General features: G+C 38.2%; 2 protein-coding genes and 1 long non-coding RNA gene across 8 annotated transcripts in view; 2 read left to right on the top strand and 1 right to left on the bottom strand.

Annotated features, from left to right (window-relative positions):
* Positions 1–2,744, top strand: part of LOC137994900 (uncharacterized) — a 16,049-nt gene extending 13,305 nt beyond the window's left edge. Inside the window, exon 3 of the long non-coding RNA XR_011122212.1 lies at positions 2,673–2,744. This is a non-coding gene — a long non-coding RNA (uncharacterized lncRNA). The remainder of the gene's footprint in view (positions 1–2,672) is intronic.
* Positions 1–19,444, bottom strand: part of LOC137997499 (neuropeptide FF receptor 1-like) — a 259,845-nt gene extending 240,401 nt beyond the window's left edge. The window contains exons 1-6 of one of the 6 annotated variants that reach the window (XM_068843539.1): positions 19,322–19,395; positions 16,876–17,026; positions 13,024–13,081; positions 11,321–11,435; positions 7,188–7,340; positions 4,989–5,253 (exon numbers count right to left, since the gene is read on the bottom strand). In XM_068843539.1, the coding sequence (XP_068699640.1) occupies positions 4,989–5,253; positions 7,188–7,297 (375 nt within the window). In that variant the 5' untranslated portion in view covers positions 7,298–7,340; positions 11,321–11,435; positions 13,024–13,081; positions 16,876–17,026; positions 19,322–19,395. Of the gene's footprint in view, positions 1–4,988; positions 5,254–7,187; positions 7,341–11,320; positions 11,436–12,768; positions 12,822–13,023; positions 13,082–16,875; positions 17,038–17,121; positions 17,645–19,321 lie in introns of those variants that run through there. The other 5 variants (XM_068843537.1, XM_068843538.1, XM_068843540.1 and 2 more) reach the window with 5 other exon arrangements.
* The window catches only part of LOC137997503 (dynein light chain Tctex-type 5-B-like), a 64,633-nt gene that overhangs the window by 27,176 nt on the left and 17,457 nt on the right, over positions 1–20,000 (top strand). The window lies entirely within an intron of this gene.

A 20,000-nucleotide genomic window follows, 5' to 3' on the forward strand; every position in this document is an offset into this window, starting at 1 on the left:
TGGCTTTTGTTGTGAACAGTTGTCTTTTATCCTGTAAAGCTTTTGCAGCGATTGCTTCCCGGTTATGTAAGATGTGTGGAGTTGGACTTAAAAAAGGACTTTTGCTGAAATTGTCTTTACAGGTTTAGCAAAGCTTTTGCGGTGATTGCCAGTTATGGCTTTTGCTGTGAACAGTTGTCTTTTATCCTGTAAAGCTTTTGCAGCGATTGCTTCCCGGTTATGTAAGATGTGTGGAGTTGGACTTAAAAAAGGACTTTTGCTGAAATTGTCTTTACAGGTTTAGCAAAGCTTTTGCGGTGATTGCCAGTTATGGCTTTTGCTGTGAACAGTTGTCTTTTATCCTGTAAAGCTTTCGCAGCGATTGCTTCCCGGTTATGTAAGATTTTACGTGGTGGAGTTGGACTTAAAAAAGGACTTTTGCTGAAATTGTCTTTACAGGTTTAGCAAAGCTTTGCGGTGATTGCCAGTTATGGCTTTTGCTGTGAACAGTTGTCTTTTATCCTGTAAAGCTTTCGCAGCCATTGCTTCTCGGTTTTGTAAGATTTTACGTGGTGGAGTTGGACTTAAATAAGGACTTTTGCTGAAATTGTCTTTACAGCTTTAGCAAAGCTTTTGCGGTGATTGCCAGTTATGGCTTTTGCTGTGAACAGTTGTCTTTTATCCTGTAAAGCTTTCGCAGCAATTGCTTCCCGGTTATGTAAGTTGTGTGGAGTTGGACTTAAAAAAGGACTTTTGCTGAAATTGTCTTTACAGGTTTAGCAAAGCTTTTGCGGTGATTGCCAGTTATGGCTTTTGCTGTAAACAGTTGTCTTTTATCCTGTAAAGCTTTCGCAGCAATTGCTTCCCGGTTATGTAAGATTTTACGTGGTGGAGTTGGACTTAAAAAAGGACTTTTGCTGAAATTGTCTTTACAGGTTTAGCAAAGCTTTTGCGGTGATTGCCAGTTATGGCTTTTGCTGTGAACAGTTGTCTTTTATCCTGTAAAGCTTTCGCAGCAATTGCTTCCCGGTTATGTAAGATTTTACGTGGTGGAGTTGGACTTAAAAAAGGACTTTTGCTGAAATTGTCTTTATAGGTTTAGCAAAGCTTTTGCGGTGTTTGCCAGTTATGGCTTTTGCTGTGAACAGTTGTCTTTTATCCTGTAAAGCCTTCGCAGCGATTGCTTCCTGGTTATGTAAGATTTAAGTGGTGGAGTTGGACTTAAAAAAGGACTTTTGCTGAAATTGTCTTTACAGGTTTAGCAAAGGTTTTGCGGTTATTGCCAGTTATGGCTTTTGTTGTGAACAGTTGTCTTTTATCCTGTAAAGTTTTCGCAGCGATTGCTTCCCGGTTATGTAAGATGTGTGGAGTTGGACTTAAAAAAGGACTTTTGCTGAAATTGTCTTTACAGGTTTAGCAAAGCTTTTGCGGTGATTGCCAGTTATGGGTTTTGCTGTGAACAGTTGTCTTGTATCCTGTAAAGCTTTCGCAGCGATTGCTTCCCGGTTATGTAAGATTTTACGTGGTGGAGTTTGACTTAAAAAAGGACTTTTGCTGAAATTGTCTTTACAGCTTTAGCAAAGCTTTTGCGGTGATTGCCAGTTATGGCTTTTGCTGTGAACAGTTGTCTTTTATCCTGTAAAGCTTTCGCAGCAATTGCTTCCCGGTTATGTAAGTTGTGTGGAGTTGGACTTAAAAAAGGACTTTTGCTGAAATTGTCTTTACAGGTTTAGCAAAGCTTTTGCGGTGATTGCCAGTTATGGCTTTTGTTGTGAACAGTTGTCTTTTATCCTGTAAAGCTTTTGCAGCGATTGCTTCCCGGTTATGTAAGATGTGTGGAGTTGGACTTAAAAAAGGACTTTTGCTGAAATTGTCTTTACAGGTTTAGCAAAGCTTTGCGGTGATTGCCAGTTATGGCTTTTGCTGTGAACAGTTGTCTTTTATCCTGTAAAGCTTTCGCAGCCATTGCTTCTCGGTTTTGTAAGATTTTACGTGGTGGAGTTGGACTTAAATAAGGACTTTTGCTGAAATTGTCTTTACAGGTTTAGCAAAGCTTTTGCGGTGATTGCCAGTTATGGCTTTTGCTGTGAACAGTTGTCTTTTACTCTGTAAAGCTTTCGCAGCAATTGCTTCCCGGTTATGTAAGATGTGTGGAGTTGGACTTAAAAAAGGACTTTTGCTGAAATTGTCTTTACAGGTTTAGCAAAGCTTTTGCGGTGATTGCCAGTTATGGCTTTTGCTGTGAACAGTTCTTTTTTAACCTGTAAAGCTTTCGCAGGGATTGCTTCTCGGTTATGTAAGATTTTACGTGGTGGAGTTGGACTTAAAAAAGAACTTTTGCTGAAATTGTCTTTACAGGTCTCGCAAAGCTTTTGCGGTGATTGCCAGTTATGGCTTTTGCTGTGAACAGTTGTCTTTTATCCTGTAAAGCTTTCGCAGCGATTGCCCTTCGGTTATGTAAGATTTAAGTGTGGGGTTGGACATAAAAAAGGAGTTTTTGTCTTTAGAGGTTTAGCAAAGCTTTTGCAGTGATTGCTGTGAACAGTTCTCTTTTATCTTTTGAAGGCTTTTGCAGCGATTGTGACTTTTGAGCGATTACGGCCTAGAGTTTGGCTGCATAGATAGTAAATCCAAGTTGGCGAGTAATAATTATGCAGTTATAATAATATAGTAATCTACGGTTGTATTTTTAGATATGAAAAGCCATAACAAAGGCTACATGGATCCTCATCTGAATATGAAGAGGAGTCGGTATGCAGAAAAGGAAAGTGACAAGTATCCCGGCGATTGACCGTAAAGTTCTTTTTTCTATAGGGTACGCTTTCCCGGGAAATGATATCTACAGCACACCATAAATATTTTTCATCGTCAAGGATTCGTAGACCATGAACATGACTTCCCGGCCTTTGCTTTCTGCTGCACCGCATAACTATTCTTCATCATTATCTGTAGACTGTGCTTTCCTAACATGTGATATCTTCAGCACCGCATAATTGTTTCTGGTCGGTAGGAAAGACTCTGCCTTTTCGCAATTAGGTTCCGTCTGCATCGCAGAACTGTTATTCACCGTCGAGGATAGACTGTGCCCTCTTGTCATTTCATTTGGTCAGCATTGCAAAACTGTTCATTATCGTCAATGATAGCCTTCCCGGCATTTGATTTTTTCTGCACCGCGTAATTGGTTTTCATCATTGAGTAAAGACTGTACCTTTTCCCTATTTGATTTCTTCTGCACCGAATATTGGTTTTTCATCACTCAAGTGTAAACTGTGATTTCCCACGATTTCATTTCTTATGCACCGCATAATTCTTCATCTTCAAGGAAAGACTGTGATATCTGTGACATTCTTGGCATTTGAGTCCGTAAGCACCGCATAGTTGTTCTTAGTTCATCATGAACGATAGCCGGTGTCTTTCTGGCATTTGTTTCCGTCTGCATCACTTATGGTTCTTCATCATGAAGGATAAACGTTCCGTGCTTTTTCGGTATATGATTTCCTATACACCAAATTTTATTTATATATTATAATTAATAGACTTGCGTTCTTGCCGTGGAGTTTCTACAGATACTGGGAGGGTGTGTCTTCGAGGTATCTGATTGGCGCTGGATAGACAATGCTTTTGTTCTATTTCATTTCTGTATCGGCTTAAATAATATCATTGTTTTGGATACTGGAATGCGCCTTGCGGTCACTTGATTTTGTCTGTACTGGATAGTGAGTTGTGCACAATGTTCATCGAAATTTTCGTTGCTTTCTAGTGATAGCAGAACGCGTAATTTTAGATAAAGTTCAGATTTATGAGCTTTTGGAGGGGAGGTGGGGCAGAAGAAGAGTAAGTACGCGTTCAACGTTTGGCGAATGTGCTCTCCAGACATTCTCTTGATGAATCCAATCTCGTTATCAGTGTTTGGAACCCTGGAAACGTGGTTGTTTGTGGGTCCTGGTGTCAGTCTTAAGTTTGCGTTCAAATCAAGTAAAGCAACTCTAAATTTATTTTTTCCGATCTCACAACTTTGCTCTCATTTGGATTGAAGTAAACACGATTTATATTTTCCACAGACCAGTAAGAGAGTAGAAATGTTATTTTTATCCCGCGTTAATGTACACCGAAGTCATAAGCAAAGAAAATGGCTCAAACACCACCAAGCTTTCGTTGAGTTATTTTTTTTGTATCACCTGGATAAAATGGCTCAATTTATTTTCCTGGCTGGCTAAATGTTGGTTATTTTTGTGGCTGGCAAAAAAGGGGAGAAAGAGACATTCCTGGCTGGGGAAATGCCTTTTTGGTAAATATCCTGGCTGGGAAAAGCTCTTAAAGTAAAGATCCTGGCTGGAAATTGTATTTTAAATTCTAGCTCTAGCTGGCTTTGGGGAGCGGATATAATTTTGCCACAGAAGTTAATAATCAACCAAAAAACAATTAGTGACTGTTGAAATATTACTGGAGGCGATATCCAATCACTTTATAAATTTTTCTCGTTGGGTACTCCTGCTTAATTGCTTATCGAAAACCTTAGTTTCTACTGTTTGATTCAAGTTTGATTATACTTCCCATGTCAAGTCTCCCAAAGGCCTTTTTGAAAGCAAGATTAGAAAAACAGTGAAGAAAATCAGTTGTTGAATACTTAACCCTTTAAGCCCCGAGGGGTTCCCCATTGACAAGTAAAATCGTCTGGCGTTAGACAGAGTAAAATCTATAAGTGCCATTTGGCACTATCGGGGCTGAAAGGGTTAACAGGTTTTTGAAAAGCAACAGTCCCTTTTGTTGCTCGTTACTGAGTATAGAGTGTTTTTATTTGCGTGATCAGCCTCTCATCTTTTTAAACAAAAATCAGAAGAAATTGTTCACATTAGAACTGAATTGAATTTCTGGGAGTATTCTTAAAACACTAGTATGGGTGGGAATAAAACTGTAATGAAATTGGTGAAAAAGAATCTTCCTATGTAAATGACCGCTAATCTTTTGCATGTATATACCGTATACGCTCCGCAGGATAATCAACGCACCTTCAATTGCCGCCAAGTTAGTTTTCGCTGAATTGAAAGTGGATGAACAACAGCCCAGTAGCGTTCCCTTGCAATGGCAATCAGAGTGAATACGGAACAACCAGCTCCGAACCACGCCAACGTCCTCAACGACAGGCAAATCGCATTCCCAGGAATTGCATCAGGGTTATTAAGAGAGTGACGGTAGATGAAATAAGTAAAGAGGAGGGTAGGATAAACGATGTCTGCCACGGCGAGGTTCAAAAGAAGATAGTTGAAAGGAGTCCTACGACATAAAAAATAAAGTTTAATTCCGTAAATTGTTGATGATTTAACTGGATATTTACAATCACTGACCTCGACCCTTAAACTCTACACCCTCCCTACCCCACTTTTCCGCACCCCTCGGTATTTCATTGCTTGCCTTTAACCGACAGCTGAGATTTATAGTCGGTGGCTTCTGGTTTCATTGAGAATCGCCAAAAAATCTTTTGCCTTTGATAATCGTTTGAAATTTATTTTTGATAACCTTTTCTAACCTTTTCGGTTAAAATATAATATAACGTAGGATATTTTCCGTTCAGCGGTCAGGTGTGTTAGAACTTAACCGTCATGGTGAGGTTTTTAATAAGTCTGTCAAAAATTAATCATTAACAATTGGACTCCAACATATCTGTTACAATGAAGGCCACGCGTCTGAGGACCGTCGTCATAGGGAAACGAAATGTCTGCTTGTGGCGTCATTAAAAGCTATCGCTGGCTTCTATCGTCTTGATTCCGATGCAGCATTTGAACGTCATCGAACTTGCATACCCATAAATAATTGGCCGTTTTTATACTAGAGACGCATAATTCGTCCAGACGAATATGCGTCTCTCATGTTATCCGTCTAGTGTAAAGACGGGACGAACTGCGGAATACGCATAATCCGTCTGGGACGAACTTGGGCAAACATTTTTTCTGCGTCTGTTAAATTTCTCTAGTATAAAGAAGGGCACAAGATGGATTAAGCGTCTAGACGGACTATCGTCTTTTTAATTTTTCGCGCCTCAAGTGCGCCGCTTTTTTTAGGGCGGCACTCCTTTAAAAATTGTAGGCCAAACAGAAATCTAAATCTGTACGAAGAGTAACAAAAACGTCATTTGATAGTAATCATTTGAATCTTATCTTTGGGCCGACTAGCGGCCGAATGAACTTAAAGGTTGTAAACAATCATGAGATGACCGGCATCAGTAAAGCGTTGTGTTCTACAAACTACGCGTAAAAAGATCTCTATGCAAATTGTCCCCAACATCTTACGGCATTTTACTTAATGGACGAGCAGTAAAATATAATCACTTTGAACTGAAGAACATCAGTTTTGATGCAAAGAAATTCCCCATGCTGGGTTAGAGTTACATTGAGTTTTTTTTTTTAATTTAGAGAAATTCCTCGAATGAGCACTGCACTAGGACCGTGGCGCTTATTCGGGGCTGCGTTTACTTGCTTTTGTGTCCCAAATGCGGCAGTATTTGAGGGCGGCGCTTGTTCGGGGTCAGCGCTTATTCGAGTAAATACGTTTTTGAAGACGCACTAAATTGGATAGTTCGTTTTCTCCGGGTGCTCCGATAAGACCCTGTGATTGAGGTTGGGACCCTTTCCCCAGTAGTTTACGATGAGTAATCCTTAGAGACTCGGCTTAAGATGAGTTGGCACTTCATCACGTAACGACACGTTCTTTGACGCAAATAACTTTCGTGGAAGACTCATCGATTTCTCAGTGACCGTTGGTGATGAGCGACCTACACAAGTGGTTGAATACCAGACTGACTCCAAAGACGACTTGAGGACCACGACATGGCACCTACATTTCCATGTTTCTGAGGTCCAGTACGAGGTCGTTTTCGACAGTATTTGTAAGGTACATTGGTTGAGGTCATAACTCTGATGTCATCAATGGGCAAAATTGAAAATTAGGCATTAATTTTAGCAGTTCTTTTTGATAAATTTAGATGCCTGGGATGATGGTGAAGAAATAGTAGGAAATAAGGATTTAATATACTTAAATTAATTTATTTATGGGTCAAAGAGGAATGATTTCAGGTCTTCAATTAATTATTAACAGCCAGTTAACTGACAACTGCCAAATGGCCCAAAATGTAAATGACAACTGACAAATGGAGTAGATTTGCAGCCCCCCATCAAAAACCTCTTTGAATGGTGCTGATGCCAACTGTGTACCTCATATCACGACGCGTTACGACGGCACATACGAGTAAGTTTCCAGCGATGCTTGTAATGGCAATCAAACACTTGACCGTTGCTATGGTGATATAAATCGAGTCAAACATGATTACTGAGTATTTTGAACCAATCTGTGAGTTATCCAGTCACCTAAAAAAGGAAAAAGAATATTTGCTGTACTGGTATTTAATTGTTTTTCATTTTACTTAAATATAGGTACCTTGCATATACAATATAAAAACAAACTAATTAATTAATTATTTGAATTAGTGAATAAATGAATGAATGAACAAATGAACGAACTAACTAACGAATAAATAAAATGAATGAATTCATGAACGAATCATAAACGAATAAATTAGTTGATGAGTAAATGACGGAACAATAAATGAATGAAGCCTCTTTAACATATTGTGTTTTTACTGGAGTGGCTTCACCGACAGATCAAAGGAGTGGGACTGGGACTGGTATTGAAACATTATGGGATGGGGGAATACAGTAATATCGGCCGTGTCTTTAGTGATGGTTTTCAAATAGTAGTTACTTTATCCAGTAGAGAATTAACACCAGCTGAAACGTCTTTATTATCTAAGGGTCTATCCTTTTGCCCTGCATCTAAAGAAATTGATATTTTTTGCCTTAGAAAAGACGTTTCCGATTTTGTTAGACATTTACGTTGAAAGGAGTATTTCTTTAACGATTAGGATGTTTGTGGCTATTTTTCGAGTTATCCTGTTTCAAGAGATTATAAAGGTAAGAGAAGTAATCCCTCATACTGGCCATATTCTCATCGATCTCTCCTGCGAGATCCGGTATTCTCACGAGGGTTAACTGATAGCCAATCACATGTCCTCGTTTTTACCAATGTTGACAGCTGAGCGAATTCCCACGCAATGATTCGCGTCGTTCGCGATTTACCATCAAACAAAAATGGCGGAGGATGTTGAGACAAACGTATATATACATTTTGTGGACGAACGTGACTTGTTGACAACAGAGTTAACCGATTACAATGACTTATGTTTTGAAACCTGTATCTTGGAAGGAACGAGTTATGTAACCGACAGGATTTTGTACAGAATAGCAAATGGAAGACTTTAGTCGATAAGTACGATCTCTCTGACTTTAATAAAAGTCGTTGCGGGATTAAAAGATGTTGACTTAATTCTGATACAGTGATAGAGTAGGCAGATAGAGCTCTACAACAGCCCCAAACATGAAAGGAAAACTTGAATCAAGCGTCCGATAAAAATTTTTGAACCCGTGTTATCGGATTCAAGAGAATTTGCAAAGCACGTATGTGAAATATAGCTGTCTCCTTAAAAAGAGATTTAACACGGTTTCGTATATGGCACAACCTTGAATGTGGTATCATTGAAAACTAGACAATTAAGCGATTTCAGTTATAGATGTTTGAAACCTGTATCTTGAGAGGATCGAGTTTTATAAGAGACAGAATTTTGTAAACATTGGCAATTCGCAGACTACAGTCAACAGGTAATATAGCGCTGACTTGGTTAACGCGTTCTTAATTTTCTTCGCGGGATTAAAATATGACGACTTAATTCTTAGATATTCATAAATTAGACAGATATCAGACATGAAAGGAAAACTTAAACAGACAGTGCGATAAAAATGTATGAACAAGTGGTATCGCATGGAAGTCAATTTGCGAAGCACGCATGTTAAATATACCTGCATCTTTCAAAATTATTAAACTCGGTTTCGTACGTTGGACAGTGTTGAAATTGGTGTCACTGTAAAAAACACAGTTAAGCGATTTGAATGATATATCTTTGCATCTTGTATCTTGAAAGTAACGAGTTTTATAGGCGACAGAATTTTGTACACAATGAAATATCGCGGACTACAGTCACCAAGTAACATATTCCTGACTTGGTCAACGCGTTCTCGATTTTCTTAGCGGACTTAAACTATGGTGACTTAATTCTATGATATTCATAAATTAGACAGCTAACGCTTTCAAACAGTACCACACATGACAGGAAAATTTTAATTGACCGCACGATAAAGATTTTTAAAAATGTAAGATCGGATTGAAGTCAATTTGCAACGCACGCGTAAAATATATCTCCCTTTTACAAAATTATCTAACAGGGTTTCCTACACTAGACAATCGTAAAATTGGTATCAGAGTGAATTATACAGTTAACCGATTTCCATGATATATGATTGCAAACTGTATCTTGACAAGGACGAGTTTTGTAAGCGACAGAATTTTGTAGACGATGAGAAAGTGCGCACTAAAATGGACAAGTAACGCAATGCAACGAAGGTAAAGATATCTGCATATGACAAAATTATTTAACACGGTTTGATAGATGGGAAATTCTTCAAATTAGTATCACTGCAAACTAGGCAGTTAAGCAATTCCAAGGATGTATGTTTGAAACCTGTATCTTGCAGACAATGAATTTTATCAGGCCATGAAACTCAATTTTGAAAACGGAGAGGTGCATCGTACAAAATTTGTTGCACTTTCCCTCCTCCATGAAACTTCCACGTAACGCGCGCGGTAACATTATCCGCGGGAAAATTGATATCATCTAAAAAATAACCTAAGAGGGATTACGATGGGAATAGGGCCAGTATGAGGGATTACTTCTCTTACCTTTATAATCTCTGGCCTGTTTTCAGAAATAAGTCAACATGGTGTTCAGAAAGAACTAGACTCTCTGTGAGAGTAAACTGGGTTGTCTGTGGTACGTGTTACACAAAAACAGAAGGCACTGAGTTGGGTGGTATTGAACTGCAGCGTTCCAGTTAATTTTTTCAAGTGGGGGCGCATGTAGACCATTTGAGGGGTCACCCAGACGTCGTGCCAGCAGTGGCTCTTTGGCTCACACGTTCACACGTTGAATTATTTTGGTTTAGGGTTTTTTCCTGTCCCGTGAGGTCTGTTTTTTTTATGCTTAAACACGCATGGTAACTTGATAAAGGCGGCCGCTAAAATTGATGTCACTTTTGATTTTGCGATTCTTTGTGCAGCCAAAAGTACAATAGAAAAATTGAAAGTAGGAAAATCTCCCAAAATTTGTTTTCGCTGATGGTAACTTTTTATATTCGCGGCACGAAATTTATGTTGTTTTCATGTCGCATTTTTTATTCTCCATCAACACTTCTTAAAAACTTCGTTCTGCGCTTCCTGAAAACTGTGTATCAATATTCATTTAACTTTTCATCAATATTGCATAAAGCAGGCTAGCAAAATCTGTACCTTGCTTAGTTCGAATTTTGAGCGTTAAAATAGTATTTTAGTTCTGACAGTAAGTCGTATATTTTAAGGTCTACCGGACAGAGACAGAGGACTTTTGTCGAGAAAAGCTGTCAGACGCGCCGAGAAAACGCTTAAACTTACTCTGAAAACGAAGTTGAAGCAAACTTCATGTCTGTCTGGAAGCCAATGTTTCTCGATTCCTCTTGTATTTTCTTCAATCTTTCTCAATAGACCATATTCATTATATTAAAATTCAGCTTGGCAGCTAGGCCTAGAGGACACAAACAAAGGAAACTGAATGAACATGTTCATTGACCGAATGCAAAAATGGCCGCCAACAAATTATTCTTTTGTTTTTGTGTTAATTAGCTTAACTAGCCTCGTTAACACGTGTAAAATTGAAAGAATTTGGGCTGTAAAACGAGCCTAGTTAAGCTAATTAACACAAAGACAAAAGAATATTTTGTTGGTGGCCATTTTTGCATTTGGTCAATTCATTTCTTTTGTTTGTGTCCTCTAAGCCTCATCATCAAGCTGAATTTTAAGTATTGAAAGTGGTCTATCCTTTGATAGCATTTGACGTCACGGCGGCCATGTTGGTGGAAAGAACAACAACAGAAAATCATTTGGGAATTTGACTCTCTTATTATGCAAAACTTAAGCTATATTTTTCTATTGTTTTGGCACCAACATGGCCGTCTTATCACGTGAGTGCAATCAAGAATCTTGGTATGGTATTTTACCAGTAAGTGCACGTCTTCTCAGGGGGCTATTTACTTTAAGACATCTACCATAGCACTATAATGATTTACGATACCAAAACAATATTGTGTGCTATTAGAGCTACATATTACGCAAAGACAACTTGAATCTCCTGGAAAACAAAACGCACCTTAGTTGACGTACAGTCATGAAATAAAGCTCTGTGTCAAGCATGAGGAGCTTAAGCCGACTCAGGAATTCTCGGCTGGACGTCTCCTAACGGTGTAGATATCCGTCAACAAAGGCTAAAAACATAACACAAAAGGTGTTTTGTATTCAGAAAAGTGTTAAAGCATTATTCAGGATCGATCAGATTGTACTGTGAACTTACGTTAAGCAGAAAAAAGTAGTTATTTTTTTATTGAATGACCATATTTAGGGGCGAGATGAATTTGTGGGGAACACAAATCTATTTCAGTTCGTTTGCGCGCATCGACTGTGGCAGTTAGTGCTGAGACACGGAACCATTTTTCGTTCTATAGGACTCATAGATTAACTCTCTCACCCGGGGAAAAATGGTACAGCCTGGCTTTCAAATAAACTGGTTGGCCGAAATGTTAGCCAATTTGTCGAAGGAAAGTTTTTTCAGCTCGTTCGAAGCGAGATTTGTCGCCTTCAAGTCGGTAATTTTTTGCGGGAAAATTGTTATCACGTTCCGAAATTCTGCGGGTCTAATCTTACGGAATAACTTTGGTTGGCCTCTGTGGGGGGATTAATTGAGCAGCCGTCGTCTGAATGTCATGGATTTCTGTATTCAGATGTTTTTAAGCGAGTTATGGAGGCAGTAAACAATGTTTATGTCGGGGAATTCGGTGCTGGAAGCCTTCCCGGTATACAGGCTCACGCTCAAAAGTTGAGGTAAAATAAGTGCTGTTAGGTTCAATTTCATGATATCAGGATATCATGAGAGCAGGAAAGCGATACGTATGTGATTAGTATAGGTAATCACATGACGCCCAGTACTATTAAGGATTAATTGCACGAGTGTTTTGGAAATTTTCCAAAATTGCCAAAACACAAGTGCAATTAATCCTTAATAGTACGAGGACTCATGCGATTACTTGTTTATCAATAAAGGACAAAATTTATACGAAGGAAAATCAGGTGCGCAGTCTATTTTTAGCTGGGAAGCCTGTTTAGCGCTACGGCAAACCATCAATCAAATTGAACTGACCAATCGTTTTGTGTTTTTGTTTTCACTTTCTGTTTTCAAAAGTTCAATTAATTCCTCGTCCGCTTCAATAAAACGACAAGCCATTGTTGCAACAAAAACTTGGCAACAAATTCCAAGATAACGAACGGTTGCTATGCAACGGATTAACCAATCATTGACAGGTAATCAAGCCCTCCCTTGATTACCAAAAATGCCCTCGATTAAGAAAAAATGCCCTCTGTCTCAGCCAATCAGCGCTCAGCAATTTTGCCTGCTTGTGACATGCTGGGAAATCGATTAGCCCGGAATGAAATTTTACACAGCTACAATTGGGCATTCTAAATTTCCCAGTTCCTCAGTTATCGAGTTCCATAAGTATAAACTTAAAAATGGATTGTCTTAAAATCAGAACAGAACCAATTCACCGGTGCTGTTGCGAAAAGTGTATGCCAGGCAAAACAAGTTGCATCTCGGTAGCCTGAAAGTTAAGAAATAATTTGCCTGTGTTTAAATTAACAAATACACCAATACATCTCTAATGTTTCATGTTAAACCGGAGAATTAGGGAAGCAAATGTTCGAAGGAGTAATGGCTGTTGAGTTTTATTCCTCAGTTATCGAGTTCCATAAGTATAAAACTTAAAAATGGTTTGATTTAAAATCAGAAAAGAACCAATTCACCGTTGTGTTGAGAAATGTGTATGCCCGACAAAACCGTGACAAGTTGCATCTCGGTAGCCTGAAAGTTAAGATATAATTTCCCTGTGTTTAAATTAATTTGAAATAAAAAGAATAAAGAAAAAAAAAAACATTTTTTAATTGCTTGATGCTGGCCGTTGTAAACCGTGTTTTAGAAATTATTTCAAATTGATTTATTGTGCCTCTGGACTGTTTTGACTCGTCACTCAAAATTAATTTAAAGTAATTTGAGATATTTGTCGTCATTAAAAACTTTATGACGAAGTCGGCCCAACAAATGTGTCGAGACCTCTCGCTCTGCCTTATAGTGTGAGTCTTGTTACAACTCCCACTGAGATTTAGGTAATTTTTTTTTTTTACCTAATTAAACAGCGGGGACCCACACTCCTGACCAAAGTTAACCTCCTCATTGACTACGCTGCCACACGTACGTAATGCGTGCGTATAATTATATAAAACTCTGAATTTCGAATTCTCAACGAAAGATTAAGGACGGTTCAAAGGTATTTTTGCCCCGATTTATGATTATGCAGGAAATGTAGATCTTAACAAGTGTCATTGAAATCCAAAAAGAAAATTGGGGGTAACCACGCATTTTTCAAAGATAATTGGTAAATAATATTTGTAAAGAGCTTTAAAATACAAAGTAATGTATGGCGTTCTTCTCAAATTGAAGCTTAATTATTTCTCAAAAATGCATGGTTACCCCCAATTTTCTCTTTGGATACCATGAGTACTTACTAAGATCTACTTTCTCCGGATAGTTTTAAACCACGCAAAAATATCATTGTATTGGTAGGCATCACCGATAGGAAACCCGAGTATTTTGAGATGCGCAGAACGTATGCGCAACAACAATAGTAGGCACCGTCCTTAATGACAATCGATCGTAAAAACACTAAAATTTCTGAAGTCTCTGACTTCTGTGAATCAAGGGGAAGGTCATGATGTTCTATGAAAAGAAAGTAATTGATCACGTGCTAGGCAACCACAAAGGTGCACGTGATCACCTTGTGTCGTGGTTCTTGCTTACATTGAATGAACTAAAGGGAAGAATGTTAATCGCTTTTAGAGTCAAAACAACGTACTTTTTAGCCAAGAAACTTCCGTCTTTCGTTTTTGTGGTAGTGCACTACACACTATGTCACCGGGTTGTAAGAGTGCAAGAGTGTAAGTCCTTGGTGACAATAGGCCCGCAGCGCGTGCATAACTGACGAACATAAACAGGTTTGTTGGAAGCGTGCTTGGGTTTCAACAAAATTAGCGCCAAAATCGGCAAGAATTTGTGACGCTGATGAATAATAAAGCAGCTGCTATTTCCAAAACGATGGAATTAACTGGTGATAAATAACCTCGTCTAGGAGAGTAAATTTTTGACTTTGCAGAAACAGTGGTCAACCTCAAGAGATAGGAGATTGTGATCTTTATGCTGAATTCGCACATTTCTTGTCAAACGTTATAACACTTGAAAGATAAAAAAGACCAAACTAATAAAAACAAAAATCCGGTGTCTTGCCATCATTTTGACACAGATGTATCCTATGTTTCGCGAGTGAACACGCAAGGTAACTTAACTCGACGACACTTTCGATTTAAACCGTACAGCAGTTCAACTGATCACATCAATTACCGTGTAGCTATGTTTTAATTCTCACAGGCTCTACCTTGGATTAAGCACTCTAACTGGCTCGATCGCCACCCCTTTTTGATTATATATATATACTTCATAGTAATCTTGAACGTCTGTAGGAAGAGTGCTCGATAGTAAAAAGACTGGAGCGTGAATATATGACTTCACAGACGTTTAGGTTTCACGAGTAATCATCGTTTTAATGCTACAGAACTGTTTCGTATGGTACAAGTACCACACTTATCAGGCAATATTAACGACTGAACTGTTGAAATTGGAAAGCTGGCAGTTAAATACGGAAATTTGAATGGTTGCTATAGTAAATGCGTTACATTTAAGGAGCTGCTAGGTAACAAAACATGATATAAGGGGATTATATGTCGGTATTTTAAATTTACGTTACTCTAAAGTTCCGGAGTACATATCGGTTTCTGTGTAAGGCAGGAACTGGCTAATTCGTTTCTTCTGTTAAGGCTATACAGTTTATTCTTACATATGATTATGAACTTTTCATTCAGACAAAGACTACATTTCTTGCTAATGTTGCTGTAGGGTCTACATTTTTTAAGAATTTTCCATTTAATCTGAAACGGTTTCTTTGCGTCTTGTAACTTTCAAGACGCAAAAAAACCGTTAAAAAATGTAGACCGTACGTCTCGGTAAATTTTCACCAATGTTCACGTCGCCTTCGGCGAATAATTGTTAAATATATAAATATAAATATAAATATAATAATAAATATATTGTTAAATATATAATCCAGGTGATGTCATCATTAATTATACAACCGGAAATAGAATTTGTTAGATTTTTCAGGTTTATCTCAAAAGTTCGTCCAGTGTCCTTCTCTGATTTGTTTGGAAACAAGCGAGAAGCTTTATTTTGCATTCTTAAAGGGAATTTTCAAAAATTATGCAGTGGAGTTTTTTCATTTTTCAGCTTTTTCATAAGTATTTTGAACTCTTTTTCAGTTTAGTTCTTTCTCACATCATGTACTGGGTCAGGGAATTGTGATATGATTTCGAAATCTAAAAAAAAAAAGAAATACTGCTCACTGAAATGGTTTTCAAGATACTTTTCAAAAACCAAGTTTTAGAGGGTCTTTGAGTAGCACTAGTACTGTACCATTACCATACCAACAGTTGGTACCCAGCAAACACCCTTTAAAACATTGCCTCACAATAGTATTACAGAGCGAGATCACAGTTTTCCAGACTTTCGGCCACTAGTCTACTCGATCAGCTACCTTTTCCAGAGCTTTTCCATCCTCCCGCTCACTTCTCTTTCAAGTTTCATGATGATTCGGAAATAAATGTGCCATTCTTTTGCCGGCCTGGAATTTTTTCCTCGGCGTTTTTGTCGCCATGTTATTTTAACTGATGCTTGAAAAATTTGTATGAAAGTCAAGTAGACTAGTGCACGACTGATAAAACCTCGCGAGTATCAGTCGTGCTGTAGTCTACTTGACTTTCATAAATATTTTAAATCAATTTTGACTGATTATGATCTTCTCTGATCTAACGCTGTGCAAGACTTATCGTCCACGGTTTTTGCAAAGGTTTTAAAACCTCACCTTCACTAATACTCGAAGTAATACGTGACATTTACAGTCGCGTTACCTGCGCAGTAACGTCGCGCACAAACAATTAGCGCGAACGTCCTTAAGGACGGTGCCTACTATAATTGTTATTGCGCAAACGTTCTGCGCATCTCGAGATACTCGGGTTTCCTATCGGTGCTGCTTACTAATACTGTGATATCTTTGCTCGGTTTAAAACTATCCAGAGAAAGTAGATCTTAGTAAGTACTCTTGGTATCCGAAAGGAAAATTGGGGGTAACCATGCATTTTTGAGATATAATTAAGCTTCAATTTGAGAAACAACGCCATACATTGCTTTGTATTTTAAAGCTTTTTACAAATATTATCCATGAATTATCTTTAAAAAAAGGCGTGGCTACCCCCAATTTTCTTTTTGGGTTTCAAAAACACTTGTTAAGATCTACATTTCCTACATAATCATAAACCGGGGCAAAAATACCTTTGAATTAGTAGGCACCGTCGTTAAGAAACCAAGATGGCTACGGCGACGAAAACGTCACTTCAAACTATTAGCTTGAGCTATACTAAGTGTTTCACGATGTTTCCATCTTGTTTATGATGTACAATATAGGCGAAGTATTCTATAACCAAATTCGTACTTACGGATTTGAAGAAAAGAGAAAGAACAAATCAAAGATTCAATGTTGTTTGTCCATGTTGTCGTCAAAAGCCAGCCAGGTTTACCGATTGCATGAAATTTCGGTACACATATCAAATGTTATTCCGCAGCGTTTCCTTGTCAAGACCAATGAAACTGCAAAAAAACTTAAATGAAAGCGTGTTTGAAACTTCACGGAAAAGTCGCGTCTTGGAAAATGATGAACTGGTATTAGTGACCAACATACAAACCTCCTGCAGGCAGCTGTTAGCCTTTTGGCACGAAGAAAAAAGACGAGAATGATGAAATAGCTTTTAAGATATGCCTTAGCTAAAGTGTCCAGCCCCGTAACTGTGCCGCTCTTATCAGGAAACCAGAATAACGGTTATTTTACTGGAAAGCCAAGAGGAAAAACACCTGAAACTGCTCATCACCCGATCAGCATGTGACAAGACATACCGTTGTTTAATTATTCGAAAAATTATAATTATGACGTTTGAAAATTTATGAACTAAGTTGTCATGACAGTACTCAAACTGTCGATGACAAGGTGTCATCTTCAAAAAGATATCTGCATGTACATCTACACTTACCAAATTTACTATTTGACTTGAAAACCTGATTTTAGATTTCAACGACGCTGTAGTTATTCAGGGAAGCTATGTATTGTTAAATTTGCTTGGACCTGAACCCTCCAGGTTATGGAGACCTACCTTTTTAGCACCCACCTATAACTTGTCAGTTGCATTACTGAAGCTGTACCGGCTCAAATTATTTTCTTCACTCCTGACACAATCTTTAGTTATCGGATCCTTTTAGATGTTATTAGATATGGGAATTACGACCCGAAAGCAAATGTGCGCGAACTCTGGTACCAAAATGTGTGGTGATTTCATCGACATAGCAGGTGTTACAATCTGCGCTTGTAAATTTGAATACAACCTGGGAAAGCAACGCATTTTGGATCGGGTCCTTCACACTAAAATGGTCCTTAACTTATACGAGGCAAAGGTTAATCCATTGACTACATCCTTACTATACTTCTTGGCGTTTCTTTACTCGAGTCACCGCGAGAGGATCAATCGAAAGTAACTACCAAAGATGCTTTTAAATTATCGCTTCTTGGCCCCCTTTTCAGCACAACGCAAAATTAAAATCTTTGCCAAGAAGTATTGTAAGGATGTAGACATTAGGTTACCCTTTACCTCCTCTAAGTTAAAAAAGATGTTTAGTGCATGCGAAGAACGCGATCCCAAATGCGTTTCCTTGTACCCAGGTTGTAGACAACATGTCTTCAAAATTCAAACACTGTGTCGTTTTTCTTAAATGTTTAATGGCTTGAATACCGATTAAAGCTAACTTGAAAACAACTTTTTTGACAGGAAGTCGTTTCATGTCACCTTCTTTTTCTACAGCGTTGTGGAATATTAAAACCGAATATAAAGGATTCGGATCAATTGGATCATTCTCAGCAGCTGGGAACAGAACCTTATATACAAACAGTAACAGAATTTAATATACAACACCTTATATATTCCACTGCACCAAAATTACCCTAGTTTAGTTGTTGTGTAACTGAATAACGAAATTAAACTAAAAAAGCTCATCACTAAAAATCCTTCTTAAGAACGCCCAATTTTAAAAGGATTATGTAAAAAGCTTTGTCGACTGGCTTTGTCTTTAGTGTATGACTTTCGGAAGGCTTTTGTAAGATACTGACTGAACGCGTAATAACGCCTATTGAAGGATTGTATGAGAGTCCTTACAGGAGGTTTGTGAAAGAGTCCTTACAGAAAGACAAGAAAGAAGCAGAAGCCTTGTGTAACACTCTTACACAACCCTTCTCTAAGTATCTTGCACAAGCCTTCTGCACGTATCTTACACGAGCTTACACAACGTTTCTGCTTCTTTCTTGTCTTCCTGTAAGGACTCTCTCACAATCCTCGTGTAAGGACTCTTCATCCCTCAATAAGCCTTATTACGCGTTCAGTTAGTATCTTACAAAAGCCTTCCGAAAGTCATACACTAAAGACAAAGCCAGTCGACAAAACCTTTTAAAATTGGGCGTTTTTAAGAAGGACTTTTAGCGATGAGCTATTTTAGTTTAATTTCGTTATAAGGTGTTGTATATTAAATTCTGTTACTGTTTGTATATAAGGTTCTGTTCCCAGCTGCTGAGAATGATCCAACGATTCATCACACCACTTGAAGACTTCAATAAAATTGTTTGTGTACTGAAACAATCGCAAGACGTTGCAACTTCTTTGACTCTTAGTAATGAACTGATCCTTCTTTCTTACACCACTTTTTTGTCATCTCTATTCCAGTCACATGGCTGCGCGCTTGAAATTTATAATAATCTTCGAGTTTCTGTAGCCATCAGATCCTGGCTCTTTAATCAGCTCTCGTAAACGCTCAACTGATAAATGTCGCTATAAAGAGAATACATACCATTCTGGAAAAGGTGTATGTGGGAAGGTCCTGGCTCCCCTCAAGTGTGTAAAAATAATATCGAACAAACCAACCCAGTTGTGACTCTTTCTACATGTAAATTAAGCAGCATATTAAAGCCACTGCATGACAGACATCAAGTGAAACTAACATGTACAGTCCATTTACAGCTGGCATGCACTTGCCTGTCATTTATGATGATTCAGAAGTTTTTAAAACTTCATCGCGCGCATCGAAGAGATTATTTTTATCTTTCACATAAAAGATAAAGGTGTCATCATGGTTACTAACATGATTAGCCAATAAAAGGCGAGCTCCCCTTCAGACGCACGGACAGCCACAGTTGAATTTAATTTTTATGGCTCAATTTCACATTGTCATAATTATCTCAGTTTTTTACTATACGTTACAGAACATACTGGTTGCTTTAACTGTTGGTAACCAGTTTTGGCCAAATCGAAAAGGAATAAAACAAGTTGTTTTTAACCTAGACCTTTCATCGGTATCTATATAATAAAGATAACATTACATGGCAGCTTAGGTAAACGATACAATTTGAAGAAACAATGGCATGATGAATCCCTCGCATTCTTCTGGAGGAGTATAATTGTATTGTTGTGGAAGACCGTTAATTTGAAGGCGATATAGATTTAGTCCTTCCAAATGCCTGGTCTGGCAG

This window comes from Montipora foliosa, chromosome 3 (assembly GCF_036669935.1).
Source record: "Montipora foliosa isolate CH-2021 chromosome 3, ASM3666993v2, whole genome shotgun sequence".
In the NCBI taxonomy this organism is placed as follows: Eukaryota; Metazoa; Cnidaria; class Anthozoa; order Scleractinia; family Acroporidae; genus Montipora; species Montipora foliosa.